The sequence below is a fragment of the Monodelphis domestica genome, chromosome 3, assembly GCF_027887165.1.
Source record: "Monodelphis domestica isolate mMonDom1 chromosome 3, mMonDom1.pri, whole genome shotgun sequence".
Lineage (NCBI taxonomy): Eukaryota > Metazoa > Chordata > Mammalia > Didelphimorphia > Didelphidae > Monodelphis > Monodelphis domestica.
The window spans coordinates 46,385,167-46,402,743 of record NC_077229.1 but is presented as its reverse complement, the minus strand read 5'-3'; the positions used below and the strand labels follow the sequence as shown (position 1 = coordinate 46,402,743).

Below are 17,577 nucleotides of genomic sequence, written 5' to 3'. Positions count from 1 at the left end.
ATTCCTGAAAGCATCGCCTCTGGCAGAGGGGCAAAAGGGAGTGGCTGGAGTGGGAGGGGGGCTCGGGTCCCAAATCCTGCCTCTGCTTCCTGGCGCTACGTCCCCGGGCAGGTCCCTGAACCTCTCCCTGATTCCCTCAGCTGTGGCGAGGCTCAAAGGAGATGAGATTCAAAGCACCACAGAAATGCAAATGCCCAGGAGTGGCGGCTAGGCCCAGGGGCGGGCAAGGGTTTGTTGGCAGGGGTCCCTAGTCAGGCCTTCCAGGGGAGTCCAGGGGGCTTCTTCATAAGCCCTGTCCTTACCTCCCTCAGTCCCTCCTCCAGTCCATCCCTGCAGGAAGGCTTTCTCTCCTTTGTTCTAGCATGCTTTCCTATCATTACCACATTGGCTACATTTAAAAGTCAGACACAAGGGGATAGCTCTGTGGCTTGGGGAAGAGCCAGGCCTGGAGATGGGAAGTTCTGGGTTCAAATCTGACCCAAGACACTACTTAGCCATGTGACCCTGGGCAAGTCACTTCACCCCCATTGCCTGGCCCTTACCACTCTTCTGTCTTGGAACCAACACACAGGATTGATTCTAAGATGGAAGGGAGGGGATTAAAATTAAACAGATAAAAGTCACACGCAGCATAGCACAGACTCTTCCAAAAAATAAGTTTTTATTGTTTTGGCTGCAAATATATAAAAAAATGCATTGTAGTGTTGAATACAGCTGGTGGAAATGTGCTTTTGGAGAGCGGAAACATGGAGGTGGTGCTGTATGGCAGAGGAAGGCTGCCTTCCACACAGAGACGGGACAGGGAGGTTTCTGTTTTCTGAGGTTCGAGCACAAGTCAATTTGATCACTGAAACAAACAACAAGTAACGAACACAACTCAAGCAAGCCATTTAGACGAGCCAAGCCAGAGAGGGGACCCACGGCACACTGTGGTGCTACAGTAAAAGCAACTGGATTCACGTTTCCTTTTGCTTCAGAACAATTCAGAAATGTAAAAAAAAATCATCATCGCTAGATACGGGGGTCCGGGGAGCCTGGTGGCCGAGGCTCCGGAATCAGCACCGCAGACCGGGAGCCGTCGCCCAAGGGGAGAGCTGTCCGATCATCCCGGCTTATGAGCTGACTATTGGTTGGGATGGCCCAGGTTCACATCGTGGGCTGGCACTTACTATGTGGCTCAGGCTAAGTCACTTAATCTCCCCGGGCCTCAGTTTCCTCAAATGTAAAATGAGGAGGCTGGACTAGAAGGCCTCTAAGGTCCCTTTCGGCCCAGAGCTCTAGTCCCGATGCTGAAGTAGCTACAATTCCAGCTTCGGCCAAGGCCCGGGGAAAGCTAATCTCTCCTGCAAAAAGGAGTGTGCAGATGTCTCTCATGCTCCGATTTCAGACTCACTGATCCAAGCGGGGAGAGGAACTACACTTGGGGGTACGGTGACTATAAGGAGAGGCGTCACACACAAAGAAAAGCCCATTGGCATGAACTACACAGACAAAAAGACGTTCAAAAGCGAAGGTTTTTCCCTTTTTTCCCTAAGTCGATTTTCATGAGCACCAGCTAGGAGAAAGTCCCACTTGGTAGGAGCTAGGAAGGTGGCCGCGGGGCCGAGCCTCCCTCGCTCGAGGCGGGGCCACTCGATCCTTCAGATACGGAGCCCAACTTCCTGGGCCGTCGTGGATGAAGTAAAAACCTCAACCCAAGCAGCCGGAATGATGAACCAACGCCACAAGAAGGAGCGGCCGGGCTTGTCTGTCCTGAAGACCTCCATTTCCTCATCTGTAAAACGGGGGTAATACTTGCTGCGCCTTTGGCAGGCGGCTGTGAGGATCCAGCGTCCCCGGCGGGCGGTGAAGGCACTGCGACGAGTTCCAGAAGCGCCCCCCCACCCCCGCCGGAGCTCTCCCTAACAGAAGACCACGGGGGCTCCCGGGGCTCCATGTCGCGGCAGCGGAGGAGGCCAGCCCAGGAGAGGTAGGTAGTCGGCAGGCCCTTTGCGTTGCCGGTGGCTGTACATTCAGTGGCGGTTTGGAATCTGCCTGTCCCGATGGCAAAGATGCTGCAAAGAAGGGAGTCCAGAAAGACCAGGAGTGCCGAGACCGTGCCGCAAGCCCTCAGAGCCTACTCTGGACCCAGGAAGAACTCGCCTGACCAGGGACGGGCCCACAAACGTCAGTGGAAACTCGAGCCGTCTCTTCTATCTTCCAGACGTGGGGCTGGGCTCCAGGCACACCAAGAAGTCTTGCCGGGTCAGTCAACACCCAAGACAGAAAATTTAACAGGAGAAATCTGGCATCCCTGGATTTTTTTTTTTTAGCATTTCATCCCTGTTCCCTAGGGAAGAAGGCTGGAACCTCCTGGAGGCAAAGAGGCCAACTAAAGTTGTCTTAGCCTATAGAAAAGGAGGGCCACTTTCTGTTACCATGTACAGCCCCCTTCGGCTCCCCAGCAACCCCTCAGACGTAGGCGCACCTTCCCTACTTAACCAAGGGGCATCCCCAGGAAGCAGGGAGACCACCAACTTTCCTGAGATCTGGAGACTCTTGGAGGGTAAGTAAGAGGGCTCAGTCGGTACCACTGGAGAACGGGGGAAAGTTTTGGGACATTTGGACCAGTCTTTTTCCAAAATCCATCAGCAAGTATTGAGTATTTGGGGAAAGTAGCTGTTATTCCTTGCTCAGCCCAGCTGGCATGCACCATGAGACCAGCCTTGCTTCGGCCCTGAATTACAGAGACTACTTCCGAAGGTCACTGGTCTCAGAAAGGAGAAAACAGACGTGGTTTCCAGAGTGGGGGCAACTTGGGGAGCTGCGGGCTGTGGAGGAAGGACCTGGGCTGAAATCTGGCCTCAGGTACCTCCTAGCTGTGTGGCCTTGGGCAAGTCACTGAACTCCAAAGGCCTAGCCCTCTTCCCTCTTCTGCCTTGGAACTGATAAAATACAACAGAGTTTTGAGGGGATGAAAGGAACCAAGCGGAGTCCTCCCTGTCAGATAAGTCTGACACCTAATGCCTGCACCCCGGGGTGGGCCAGGCTCCTGCTGCCATCACCAGGCATTTTTTCTTCCCAAGCTTTCCTTCTTTTCTACCTACAGCTTTCCATCAGTGAAATCCTCTCCTCATGAATACTTGTATGTGTGCTGTGGAAAGCAGGAACCCAAGCACCACCCTGTAGCAAGATGAAGGCAACCCCAATTAGGCAGCAAAACATCCTTCGGGTTATGTAACCCCATCTGCAAGGGATGTGGGAGGGGGTGCAGAAAGTCAGAATGCTCAGAAAACCCCACTGGGCCCACTTCAGACGACATCTTCACATTTCCGATGCTCAGTATGAAACAAGCCCTGATAATGCTGATCAAAGAGATGGGGAGAGAAAAGCACTCTCTGAGATTTGTGGGGAGGAGGGGGTTTTCTGGGCTGATTTCCTTCCCTCAGAGGACTCGGCTGGTTCTTTAGGACGAGGGGAGCGAGGGAAAATGGGAGTAAACAAACCAAGGAAAGAAGGTCAGAGTTTGCTTTCTGGCCATTTTCCTGGGCAGCTGCTAAAAGAACCCCAGGTTTCCCCCAGACCTTCTCCTGAAGTAGACCAAAACTCTAGAATTTTCCCAACCATTCCCTGCCCGGCAAGTTGATAAAAGACTCAGGCCATTTGCTTGGTCTGGCAAGACCAAATCAGAGGTGATCTACACACTTCCAGGGCCAGAAACCTCTTCTGAGTTCCCAGGACGCATGGTTAAGTCTTAAGCACCAGAATAAATGCATTTAAGTAAATGGGTAAACAATAAAAACATGCACCTCGTTACACAGTCTGTGAGCATTCACATACAAATACACTTCATGAAGTCTAACCTAACCTACTTACTGCCTTAAATATTTCAAGAACACTGATTGAGCAGAAGGAGAGGCAGGTCAATAAAGCAAGATGCCAAATTCACATTCCAAAAAGGTCTTAAACAGCCCCGACTCTCTCCTAGTTCCCCATTTCTTGGTGGTTCCTGGCTCTGCTCTCCAGAGCAAGGGCACAGAAGGGCAGCAAGCGGCGCTGATGGACACTGCAACTCTCCCCAATGACCCAGGAAGCCAGAACAGGCTCAGCTGTTAAGACAAAAGCCAAGACTGCTTTCCTTTTGACTCTGGTGGAGCTCACAAACGGCTTACACCCAGGGAGTGTTCTTTCTCACTCTGACAACTAACGCCAGGCTGTGAGGCACAAGATTTGAGCCTGTTGCCTGTAGATTTGTGAGTGAAAACTTCAAGGAGCAGCTTAAACCTCACTCCTGCGCTTTATCCGACAGGTACAATAAGATCTGGAAAGGCAGGAGGCCAAACTCCCTTCTGACCTCCTGCCGAATTGAATCAGTTGTCAGCGGAGGAACCCTTGCCCTTTCCTACCCCAGTCTGAGGGGCGTCCTAGGACTAAGCTCCTCTGGGAACTGGGTTCCGTGCTTGGAACAGATCGCACCTTTCAGGCTCTCCCATGCCCATCTCTCCCTTGCAGCTTCCAGAAATACTCATCGAGTCTCTTCCTGTCAGTTTTCTGGCACCTTCCTCGATTCCAGATGCAGGATGGGTACCTCCCCAAGGATCTCACTACGGGCCCAGAAATGGCAGAAGTGAGATGGACTCGGGTTCTACTGATAATCCAAAGGAAATGTGGATGAGAGGAGCCTTAGAAGAGCGCCCAGGACTCGAGTTCAGCTCTGCCCCAAACAGCCACCCAAGAATGCTTGCTGCCTAATCACTACAGCCATTCTGAGAGGATTGTGACCATACGTCTGACGCATTTAAAAAGGGGAGCAAAGGGGCATTTTCCCAGGCTGTGAAATCGATTTCATCTCTTGCCCTTTTCTAGTTAGGAGAGAGCCGCAGGGGCCAAATCTGACACGGAGAGCGAGAGGCTGCTGCAAATTTTCAGCTATCATCAGGAAGCTGCCTAAACGGAGGCAGACCAACGAGGCAGCAAAAGCTTCTGGAATTGAAGCATTTCCGATGCTTTCAGTCCTAATAAGGGCTTTCTTCTGTACTCAGAAAGACCCACTCACTTGCAAAAGGGGCCATTCTTGCTCATGGGGCCTAATATGCATGCTAAGTCACTGAAATAGTCCGTTATTAATGGATAAGGAAAGTACCTCCAGAGCTTTGTTTTGATAAGTTTCCTTTCTGAGGCCTCCCCTTCACTTCAACCAGGTACTTAGAATTCTCTCCTAATCCATGAGGCCAATCGAGAGGCCTCCAAAGAACCATCCAACCTAAGAATCGCGGGCTCCCACAGTGGACTGGAGAGGTTCCCTTTCCTCAGACTTTGCTTACAGGCATTTCTTTGGTCCAAAAATCAAGGATTTGGCGCTCCCGGAAGCTGAGTAATGATAGAGGCTAGGCTGAGAATGAAGACAACTGCAAGAATACAGGACCCAGAGGCTTTTCAAGTGTGATCTAGAAAACGCTCCCATCCCTTTAGCTTGGAAGCAGAGAAACAGCGGCTCCCACCTACCAGGTTCTTTAGTCCCAGCCACTTGGTTCTCAAATCCACGATGCTACATATGTCACTCTACTGCATGCTATCTCTCCCAACCAACCACTGTCCAGACGGGGGCCGCAGCTTTTCATGTCTTGGATAGCCGTGTCCCTTGAATGCCTTGGTTCTTCAGGGAGTCTGAGGGTTCTCTAAAGAAGGCACTGCCCTCCCGCTCCCCCCCGAAGCTTATGCCATGCAGTAAAGCAGGCGCCCTGCAGCAGCAGCAGCAGCCGCCGCCGCCGCCCGCACAGAAGTTTAGGTGTATTTACAAGCCACAGAGGTGTGCCAGTCACTACCTGCATGTTGTAAGCAGACACACAGACATCTTCCAAATGCTACATGAGGAGAGGTGGAATGAGAGAAGTTAGAACCCTTCCCTACAACCACAAACAATGTAAGCAGACAAAAACCAATCCCCCAAGTCTGGAAATGGGGGTGGGTGCCTGAAGATTTTAATCATCTGAAGGACGGGAACCTTCCTTCCAGCATCCTGAAACCATCCACTCCTCCGCTCGTGCAGGCACCATCAGCCGTCCGGGGCAGCCAGTCTGGAGGGAAGGAGGTATCGGCAACAAGGCAAGAGCTGATCAAAGCCAGACATTTCCCTTTTTCTGGACCAGCTCTCACTGTCAGAATCCCAGGGAGGCTGATGTTTGAAGTCACTCAGCACAATGTTCCAGCAGATGGGCTATTGCTGTTGGCAGGACCCGAACCTGCTACAACCCTGAGCTTGGTATTTCTGCTGAAAGTGCCCACCATTATCAGAGGCAAGTCCTAAGGGACACGATCAAGCTGGGCTCTGGAAGAAGCCAAAGGACCAGGCACCTTCGATCCCTGAGCTATCAAGGATGCTGTGAGTCCCCCGTCCTCTTGCTGATTCTGGTGACAGCCTCCGATGCCTGCTCTGGTAACCGGGATGGGTCTGTGAGAATGGCGGTTGTAGTGCTGAGCTGGCGGAGGGTGAGCAAAACCACTAGGAGAGAAGAGGGGACCAGAAGAGAGGGGGAATTAGCTCAGGGACACAGCACTTGTCTTTTCCCCCCGGCTCTTCCTTCTCTCCCCAGTTATTCTACAAACTCCTCCCGCCCAGCCTGGCCTCTCCCAATCTCTCTGAGCATAAACCAAGTCTGCACACTTACTTGGCCTGAGAACAGGGAGGGAACAATGCTGGTCCAGCCAGGAGAGGGCACTCTGGTGGAGTTCATGTAGGTTGGTGGTGGACACCATCCCCTTGAATGACTCAAACAATGGTTTGATGATGATGCTGAACTGTCCAGCATGTGGATTAAGGAAAAATGGGAATGGATGAGGGTTAGGTGAACCCCTATTGCACTTCCTCCCAATTGCTGGCAAGTTTCCTCTAATCCGTGATGACAGTCTTGGGATAGCAGTCAGCACCATGCAAGAGAGGGTTAGAGTGGCCTTTTTTGGGGACCAAAGAATCACACATTTAGAGCAGGAAAGGACATAGGAGGCCATTTAATCTTCACCTCCTCATTTCACAGGTGAAAACACTGAGGCCTGCAGAGATGAACTGATTTGCCTTAGTAAATGGCAGAAATGGTATTTGAACTCAGATCCCATAATTCCAAGTTCAGCATTTGCAGTTCAGGGCTCATCCCACTATACCACCCTGCCTTCTATGTGAACAAAGTGTAGTTTTTTAGGGTAATAGATTCTAATTTCACAATCCCCCCTGATATCCTTTGAAATACTAGTCTCCCCAATGGATCTTGCAAACATAACCAACTTATAAATTACAAGAATTTGTGTATAAAAGGGAAAGAGGACTTTGGGGTGCAGTTGGTTGAACTGAAGGGGGTTGAACAGTTATCTTGAATGTAAACTTTTATGCCAAAGGTGACTTCCCCCTATATATATATTTTTTTGTTAATGCACCTAGCAAACATTGGTTTTGCTTTCTCTCTCTTCTATTTCCCTTTGATCTCTAACTATTTTATTTTCCTTTTGGTGCAATACTGTATGCACCTGTAGTTAGAAGATTTTTAGAGATACAAGATGATTATGTCAAATGAGCAATTGAGGAGACTAGTTTCCCAAATGATCACACGGAGAATTGTGAAGATGGGATTAGCTCTCCCCTGCCCATTTTTAGATTAAATCAACAAAAGTGTATACACCCCACTTATCCTTAAGTGGGAGAGGTCTGTGACCCACATGTGTGAAAGTGGGTGATGAATTAGAATCCACTGACTGCCCCCTGGGCAGTCCTAAGAAAATTTAGATTATAATTGGTCCACGTGAAGTGGAGGAAGGCACAGGAAGTGATGAAAGGAATGGTCTTTAAAAGTGGAAAGAACTTCCTGTGACAGGGACTTTCACCTTCAACTTGACCTTTGAGGAGCTCTAGTTGAGGACCTCAGACTGCTTTCCTATTTTCCCTTAGGACTACCATGTGGGTGAGTTAAAAAGACTAACTCTTTTTCTTGGTTTTCTGGAGGTAGTAGCCTCCGGAGAGACCCTTTGTCTTAGAGGAGGAGGCCTTGTAGCTAAAACCCTATTTTAATTTACCTCTGGGCCCCTTTTGCTGGGGCTGCTTTCAGCTTTGCCTGGTTTGGACTTGGCCAGAATAAATATCTACTCTCCCTGATTTTCTTACTTTCACACTTTCTCGTTTTGTAAATAAATTACCATAAAAAATCATTTGGAATTGAGTAGTAATTCCTGTTGACTACACTCATAAATTACTGCCAATCCTTTTATTTTTACCCCTTACATTCTGGCCCTTACAAAAGTCAATTTTGACAAAAATGCTCTCCTTTGTTTGGTTTTTAAACATCTTGAGATTCTTAAACTGATAGGCAGAAATCAACAAATTAATGCAGAGTAGTTCTTGGCATAAACAAAAAAAAAAAGAAATGCTTTCTTTACTGGTCTGTTGCCCAGGTCTTCCTTTACTTAAAACAAAAAAACTTTCCCATGACCCTGCCATTCTTCTCAATTTCCCCTCCTTTTGAATTGCTAGATTTCCATAATATTTGCTACATCTTGCCTCCATGCTCTCTACCCCTTGCAATATGGCTTCAAAACTACTACTCCACTGAAATCTGTAAGTTAACCACTCCTCTTACTTGCCAAAACTAATGACCGCTTCTCATTCCTGGCCTTCCTTCGACATCTGAATATTGTGCGCTCCCCACTTTTGAATACTTTTGTCCTAGCTTCCTTCTTGCCTGTCTAAGCAGGAATTCTTTATTTTCTTCACTGGCCATACTTCTCTTGTCTTTTCAATGCAGGTCTCTTATCTTGGGTCTTTCTCTTGTTCCTTCTCTACACATTTCCATTATTAGTTTCATTCATTGCCATGGAACTAATGAGCTCTTGGCAGATAGCAATTGGATTCATGTATCTAGCCCCTGAACTACATAATCTTGTATCTCCAAATGATGGCTAGAAACCACCTCTACTTGGATTCCTATTGATAACGGCCCAAGACTACCTTCTCTCCAGAATTATCTTTGCCTCAGTCTTAATTGGTAGGCCCTATCGATTCTATGTCTATAATCTTTATCCTCTGCCATCTTCTCCTCATTCACAATGTCCCTGGCACCCTAGTTCAGATACTCATCATCTTCCCATGGACTATTGTAATAGCCTTCTAATTGGCCTCTTAAGACAGCTGTCAAAGGAAGTTTCTAAGGTGCAAGTATGACAGTGTCCTGACCTTGTTCAAAAATCCTAAGTAACCCCTCCTGAATCACAAAGACCTAAAATGAGAAGAGCCCGCCATATCTCAGCAGCCACATCTAGTTCCCCACAACAACCCAAGCAGTGAGTGGCTTTCCAGTTTCTGCTTAGTTGTTTGTGTGCTCTCTCCCCATTACATACATGATGAGTGCCTGGAGAGCAGAGACTGGCTCTTTGTATCTCCAGGGCTTGGGAGAGTACCTGACACACAGTAGGTGCCTAATAAATGCTTTTTGACGGACTCTGCTTAAAAACTTTCAATATGAGTGAACTCACTACCTCCAATAGTGGTATTAATATTTCTCAGATATGCTCAGCCTAAAAGGAGTCTTTCCTACCTTGACTTTATCCCAAGTATTTAATCTGGGTTGATTCTATGACACTCCACTTTAGATGATATCTACTAGAAAATATGTTATATCACCCTCCATTTGAGAGCAGGGAATCATGCCCATTATTTCTTTTTAATTAGGCGAATTAAGATATATTTGTCGATTTGAATTGAGATAAGATGGTCAAAAGCTTATGAGGATACTTGGTAGTGTCAGAGTGACTTTTATTTCTGACAAGATCTATGTACAGTCCACATATCTGTGACACTGTGGGATTAATTCTGTGCAGCCACTATAGAAAGAGGGTTGCATTTTCCAATAAAAGTATTTGGTCGAAGGAAATGTAGAAAGTCAGGTATGCAGTGGGTGAGCTGCCATTAGGCAGTTTTATTAAAGAGAATTCTGACTCATTTTGATTGCCTGGTGTCTACAGCAATCCGTACATGGTGCCCCAAGGGTAAACCAGTGATTTAAAGTAGTGAAACTAAAGTCAGTCTTTATCTGTTTTTTCAAATTGCCCTATACTTGCCACCATAGAGATTAGTGCAGATTAATTCTCTCTTGAGGCTTATCATCTCCAGGGATCAGCAACAAGACACTGATAAGGCAGCTCACTACTATTTCTGCAGACGTCTTATTTAGAAGTAGAACCGAGGTGGCCCTGGAGATGTCTGGTGGCCCCATCCTACCATCTGTGCTTCCTATACTTATCTCCCCTAACCTGGCCTCTCTCCCTCCCCCCGCAAGCCACTGCAGCCTGTAAGTTGGAGAGTGATGACTGGCACAGGGTTTATGTTTCAAGGGCCAAAACAGCAAAGTAGGCTGGCCCTGTGCAGATCAGTGTCCTCAGGCAGCCTCTACTAGTCCCCTCCCCTGGTTGTTGGTATCTGTTGATTTAACTCTAAAACAAAGAAGTTGGATTAGACAATCCCTTTCAGCTCTAAGTCCTATGATCGTCTAGAAGGTGAACCTCATGATGGTCAGCATCCTTCAAAAGCCATAATTTCAGATTAATCCCCATCACTGGAACAAGGAACCCGAGGGCCATCTCATTAAATCCCAGGCCAGGCCTCTAGACTCTCTGGGAGACAGGGATAGTGGAGTTAACCATTGTGATAAGCTCAATGAAAATCCAGTGACAACAACCAATTTCTGGGGATGCTTCTGAAGGAAATGAAATGCTATTTTTCTGGGGTTTTCTTTTTGTTTCTTTCCTAGTAGATTCTGATGGCTTGGGAGTGGGATGACAACAAAAGATACAATCCAGAACTTCCAATTCTGTAGAGTTCGACTTTTTACATATTCATCAAACATGTCCCGCATGTGATCATATTGGCGCCGGGTAACAGGGACGCCTGTGGCAGGGAGCTGCTGCTGGCAGGAGCTGAAATGACAAAGTCAGGAATGTAATGAACAATTCTGAGTGGAAGACTTGAGCCCCGGCACCTTCCCAGTACTGGGGACAAGAAAGGCCCTAAGCTCTCTTCCCACTTTCCACTGTGTAAGAGCCTGGAGGGAAGCATTCTGTGCGCCCGGCCAAGCCGAGCATCTCACATGATGGTGGTGTTGAGCTCCTCAATCTCCTCTCGAAGGCGCTGGGCTTCATCCTGCATCTGGCTTCTCTCCTGCTGAAGCTTGGCAATGTATTCTACCGTTTTCTGCAGTGTGATTGCGTGGCTAGTCTACAACAGGGAAGAGACAGGGTCAAAAGTAACATCTCACCGAAAGCCCAGTGACAGCAGAGGGAGGAGGCAGAAGCTCCTTCTTCCCCCAAACGAGGCTGCCCCCAGCCCCTGCCAGTTTACCAGTTTGCAGTTGTTGGAGATCAGACTGTTTAAGGTGCCAAAGCCAATCTTAATGTTGAACCGTCTCTTCTGTTCAGCTGAGATGTGCTTCATCCTTCGGTTCTGATTGAGGAAGCACATGGGTCACACCTGGCTGCACTGCTCCATATTTTAATATCATCGACCCACAGCCTCCTGCAAGCCTTGTTGGCTGGTAAAATCACTGCATTTGGGAGGAAAATTAACACAAAATCCAACCCTCTGAGCCGCCAGGATACATTTTACAAACACTGCAACAGAGTGGAACGGACAGAACCCGTGTGTGTATCTTGTCCGACTCCCGTCACCTTATTTCTCATAAGAAGATGGGGCAGTTTAAAGCTGACTGGCATCAACCAATAGGATTTTATTAACTATTTACTATGTGCCAGGTACTGAGCTAAGCACTGGGAATGCAAAAAAGGCAAAGACACGGTCCTGGCTCTCACACAGAGCTGGCATGCGGACAAGTGTGTGCCAGGTGGATGGGAGCTGAGGCGAGAGTGAAGGCACTGCTGAGAAACGGAGTATTTGAAGGAAGTGACAGGGAGGACGGAGGACATTCCCCAGAGTGGGGAGACGACGTGTCCAGTGTAAGGAACAGCAAGAAGGCCAGTGTTGGTAGAGGACAGAGTTTGTGCAGTGGAATCAAATGTAAGAAGGGACCAGGGAGGAAAAGGCCTTAAAGCCCAATGGAGAGTTTTCTATCTGATTCTGGAGATTCATAAGGAGCCACTGAGGCTTACGGAGTAGGGAGTGACACAGGCCTGCCCATCACCACCAATGAATGTGGCCTGAAGAATCTTCTAAACAGTAGTTGGTAGAAGTCCATTCAATGGTCCTTCTGACAGATAAAAAGAGCTGGTTCGGTTAGAAAGAGCAAGACACAGGGAAACGAGGATGTTCTAGCTCTCAAGTCTGAGGGGACAACTTTGCTGAGGTTCTTCCAGTTCTCCCTAATCTTGCCCTAGAGTACAGATCTAGGACACAGATTCTCAGCTGCCTTTTCCCTGCCACCATCTCCAAAGGGCCCCAAGTAAGAGAATGCCATGATACCTTGAATGCAGCCACATTTGGAGGGTCTGTAGCAGATTTCCCTGAGCAGTTCTGCGGAGACTGAGGACTGGGACTTTGTTCTGATGCACAAGGAGAGGCCTGGCCAGAGTTTGGGCAGTCTCTGCCTGAAAAGGAAGGAGAATATAAACTCCTCTAAATGGATTCACAAGTGAATTCTATCAAACATTTAAAGAGCCATTAATCCCAATACTATACAAATTATTTGGCAAAATAAGCAAAGAAGGAGTCCTACCAAATTCTTTTATGACACAAATATGGTGCTGATACCTAAGTCAGGAAGACCAAAGACAGAGAAAGAAAGTTACAGACCGATTTCCTTAATGAACTGTGATGCAAAAAATCTTAAATAAATACTAGCAAAAAGACCACAGGAATACATTCCAAGGATTATTCACTATAACCAGGTGGGAGTTATACTAGGAATGCAAGGCTGGTTTAATTTTAGGAAAACTATCAACATAATTGAGTGTATCAATAATCAAACTAAAAGAAATCATACGATTATCTCAACAGGTGCAGAAAAAGCCTTTGAAAAAATATAAATTCCTCTAAGAAATGGAGCCCAAATAAACAGTTCAGCAAACAGTGCATGGAAGGAAGAACTTTTTCCCCCTCCCCCCATCATAAAGCTTCAAAGGCTCCAAGTAAATCAAGCATCAACAAGAACTTCAACATCATACAATTTGTCAAATCACGAAGACTCTCTTCCCCTCAATTGGAGATCAGAAAACAGAAATATATAGAATCCAATTTGACGAAACAGTGGTTTCCTCTGAGCTCACAATAAGGTTTGCCGCCTTCCTGTTAATCCAAAGGGGCTACAAAGTTGACAGAAATTCAGTCTATGAACTTGACCTGATAGGAGGATGGACATCCAAATCACAGTTAATATTTAGGTGCTACTTTACAGTCATAAAATAACGTACAGACATCATCTCATTTTAATGCTCACATTATCCTTGAGAGGTAGGGAATATTTATCTTTAGGAACAACCTAGGGTTTCCAGATCCTTTTCTAGGTTATGCCAGAACACTGAAAACCCATCATTTTGGATGGAGGCTGTAGATGGTTTTTCTTTAACTATATGAACTTACAGTTGTCCAAAATGAAATTCATGTGCAACATTCCTGCCTCATCTTTGAGAACTTTCTACAGTTTGATCTTATCTATTTGGTGTTTCATTATGCTAATAGTCTTATTAGGGTCAAACTCAAATATAAGAAATAATGAATTCTTGATCAAAGTCAAAGGGTACTAAGGCTGGTTTAAAAAAAAAATTATACAAATTATACAGGGGGCAGCTGAGAACCAGGCCTAGAGAGGAGGTCCTAGATTCAAAATTGGCCTCAGAAACTTCCTAGCTGTGTGACCCTAGGCAAGTCACTTAACCCCTTTGCCTAGCCCTTACCACTCTTCTGCCTTAAGAAAGTAAGAGTTTAAAAAAATTATACATACAATAATTTATATGTAAAATATACACATTATGTAAAGTATTATAAACATATCAGTTATATTAAATTATTATACATAATAATACAAATGCTTATATATAAAAAGGTATCTTATGTAGCTCTGCCTGACTTTGCAACTTGAACTTAAAACTGAAAAAGAATGAGTGAAAAGAACATGTATGTATGTATGTCTGCATGCATGCATGCATGTACATGTCCACTATGCTAAAAATCAGAGAGTAAAGAACAGAAAAACATGCAGAGGTTGAGAGGAGATCAAAGAACCTGTGTCCTCAGCTGTATGTATAAAATATACAAAAGTATAGATCATAAACATGGTAAACACTAGGCAACAAATGTGACCTCATGTTTTATTACAGCATGGCTCAGGAAGGTTACAAGTTATTCAAATAGAACAGGATAGGTAATGAGAGAGATTAGGTTTGGATCAACATCTCACACCCTATACCAAAGATAAACTCAGAATGGGTGAATGACCTGAATATACAGAAGGAAACTATAAGCAAATTAGGCGAACACAGAATAGTATACTTGTCAGATCTTTGGGAAAGGAAAGACTTTAAGACCAAGAAAGAGCTAGAAAAAAAAATCACAAAATGTAAAATCAATAATTTTGATTATATCAAATTAAAAAGTTTTTGTACAAACAAAATTAATGCATCCAAAATTAGAAGGGAAGAGACAAATTGGGAAAAAATCTTCATAAAAACCTCTGACAAAGGTCTAAGTACTCAAATTTATAAAGAGCTAAACCAATTGTACAAAAAAATCAAGCCATTCAATTGATAAATGGGCAAGGGACATGAATAGGCTTTTTTTCAATTAAAGAAATCAAAACTATTAATAAGCACATGAAAAAGTGCTCTAAATCTCTTATAATCAGAGAAATACAAATCAAAACAACTCTGAGGTATCACCTCACACCTAGCAGATTGGCTAACATGACAGCAAAGGAAAGCAGTGAATGCTGGAGGGGATGTGGCAAAGTGGGACATTAATTCATTGCTGGTGGAGTTGTGAATTGATCCAACCATTCTGGACGGCAATCTGGAACTATGCCCAAAGGGTGATAAAAGACTGTCTGCCCTTTGACCCAGCCATAGCACTGCTGGATTTGTACCCCAAAGAGACAATAGGTAAGGGGACTTGTACAAGAATATTCATAGCTGCGCTCTTTGTAGTGGCAAAAATTGAAAAACGAGGGGATGCCCATCAATTGGGGAATGGCTGAACAAATCGTGGTATATGTTGGTGATGGAATACTATTGTGTTCAAAGGAATGATGAACTGGAGGGACTCCATGTGAACTGGAACAAGAGGAGCAGAACCAGGAGAACATTGTACACAGAGACTGATACACTGTGGCACAATCGAATGCAATGGAATTTTCCATTAGTGCCAATGCAATGACCCTGAACAACTTGGAAGAACCTATGAGAAAAAACACTATCCATGTTCAGAGGAAAGACTGTGGGAACAGAAACACAGAAGAAAAGCAACTGCTTGAATATATGGATCAAAGAGATATGGATACTCTAAATGAACATCCTAGTGTAAACAACAACATGGAAATAGGTTCTGATCAAGGACACAAGTAATACCCAATGAAATTGCGCGTTGGCTGAGGGAAGAGTGGGTGAGGGGAGGGAGGGAAATAATGTGATTATTGTAACCAAGGAATAATGTTCTAAATTGACTTAATAAACTTATTCAAATGGGAAAAAAAAGAACAGGATAGACAAAAAGAGGGGTAGTAAGAAGGTACACTCATGTGAGGAAAGCTAGGAACCACCAAAGTGTGGAAGCTTGGTGAAGAGTATTTGAATAAAGATAAAGAAAAGCACAAATAGAAGTGATGTTGTCAGCAGCGCTCAGTGGAAACCACCTGGACAGAAAGAGGAAACAGACAAATAGACGAGTTTGGGGAAATGATGACAAAAAACAAAACGCAAGGGTGATATAATCAAAATGGGGATTCAATTATCTGGATGCCAGCTGAAGGGCTCTTCTTCTGTCAAAGTCAGAGGGACTTTATAATGTCTTGCCCTGCTTAAATAATGTCATCCTTAAAAAAATGGAAGTGGCCTCAGACACTTCCCAGCTCTGTGACCCTGGGCAAGTCACTTAACCCCACTGCCTCGCGCTTACCACTCTTCTGCCTTGGAACCAATACACAGTATTGATTCTAAGATGGAAGATAAGGGTTAAAAAAAAAAAGACCTAGCCTTGACATTCTAAAGCTCTACAGAGAGGCGTCAAATGTCTGGCAATGCCCATAACATTCCCAAGCGTGGACCAAAGCCCATGAAAAAGTATATTAGGGGGCAGCTGGGTGGCTCAGTGGATTGAGAGTCAGGCCTAGAGATGGGAGGTCCTGGGTTCAAATCTGGCCTCAGATACTTCCTAGCTGTGTGACCTTGGGCAAGTCACTTGACCCCCATTGCCTAACCCTTACCACTCTTCTGCCTTGGAGCCAATACACAGTATTGATTCAAAGATGAAAGGTAAGGGTTAAAAAAAAAAAGGAAGAATGAATAAATGGAGACTGCAATTTTAGACCTGATGTTCACCATCAAGAAGAACTAACTGCTTGGGTGAAATGATAGAAACCTTAAGGAGATCTGCCTACTAAAAGCCTGGAATAAATTTTGAAAGAACCAACACTAAAAAAAAAAATCAATCATAAAGCACCTCCCTGCCATGCTCACCCCCACTGCAAAAAAAGGAAAAAATATAATACAAAATAGTTCTATCATATAAGTATAGTAAAGCAAAACAAATTCCCACATTGGCAATATCCAAAAATATGTTTCTCATTTTGAATATTAGTCCATCAGGCTCTCTCTCTAGCAGGGTGGGGGTGGGATTTGCATTCTTCAAAGTCCTTGAGAGAAGAAACTTTTAAGAGGCTCAGAGGAAAGGTAAGTACAATTCTATAGCTTAAATTCTTTTAGGGGAAGTCAGGCTCATAAGGAATGCAAACTATCAAGAATGAAATTTTGAAAATACAGAGTAAAACAATTGTGATAAGGAAGGCAGGGCATGCCTTAAGAAAAAGAGTAAGAGGAGGCAGGTGGGTGACTCAGTGGATTGAAAGTCAGGCCTAAAAATGGGAAGTCTTGGGTTCAAATCTGGCTTCAGACACTTCCTAGCTGTGTGAACCTGGGCAAGTCACTTAACCGCCATTGTCTAACCCTTACTGCTCTTCTGCCTGGGAACTAATACAGAGTATTGATTCTAAGGCGGAAGGAAGGTGAGGGTTTAAAAAAAAACAAAAAACCCAAGGAAGATACGCAAAGATCACTTACACTTCAGAAATGCAGAATGAAGAAGGGTTTTTTAAAAAGTCTATTCAGGAAAAGGTGAGGATCAAAGAAGAAGTAGATGGGGATGATGATAATACAGAACTTTGCTTCTGCTTAATTTGCTCAAGAGAATGGCTTTTGGACTGGAAAGGATGGAACAGGATTAGGAACTGAAACCCAATATAAACACGAAGATAAAAACAGAACACCATGCTGCTCTTGCTTAGTCCAGGCAAATTACATTCCATAACACTGAAGAACTAACAAATGGGACCAATGAGCTCTAAAAGATAGTGAAGGGGAATGGCAAATGTCCCAATTTCACAGAAGGTAAGAGAGCTAAGTCTAGAA

General features: G+C 45.3%; 1 protein-coding gene across 1 annotated transcript in view; it reads right to left on the bottom strand.

The window, feature by feature from the left end:
• Positions 1 to 644: 644 nt before the first annotated feature.
• MLXIP (MLX interacting protein) overlaps positions 645 to 17,577 on the bottom strand; it is an 87,524-nt gene continuing 70,591 nt past the window's right edge. Inside the window, exons 12-17 of the mRNA XM_007489877.3 lie at positions 12,428 to 12,552; positions 11,354 to 11,455; positions 11,103 to 11,230; positions 10,809 to 10,932; positions 6,648 to 6,777; positions 645 to 6,481 (exon numbers count right to left, since the gene is read on the bottom strand). Of these exons, the coding sequence (XP_007489939.1) occupies positions 6,351 to 6,481; positions 6,648 to 6,777; positions 10,809 to 10,932; positions 11,103 to 11,230; positions 11,354 to 11,455; positions 12,428 to 12,552 (740 nt within the window). The 3' untranslated portion in view covers positions 645 to 6,350. The remainder of the gene's footprint in view (positions 6,482 to 6,647; positions 6,778 to 10,808; positions 10,933 to 11,102; positions 11,231 to 11,353; positions 11,456 to 12,427; positions 12,553 to 17,577) is intronic.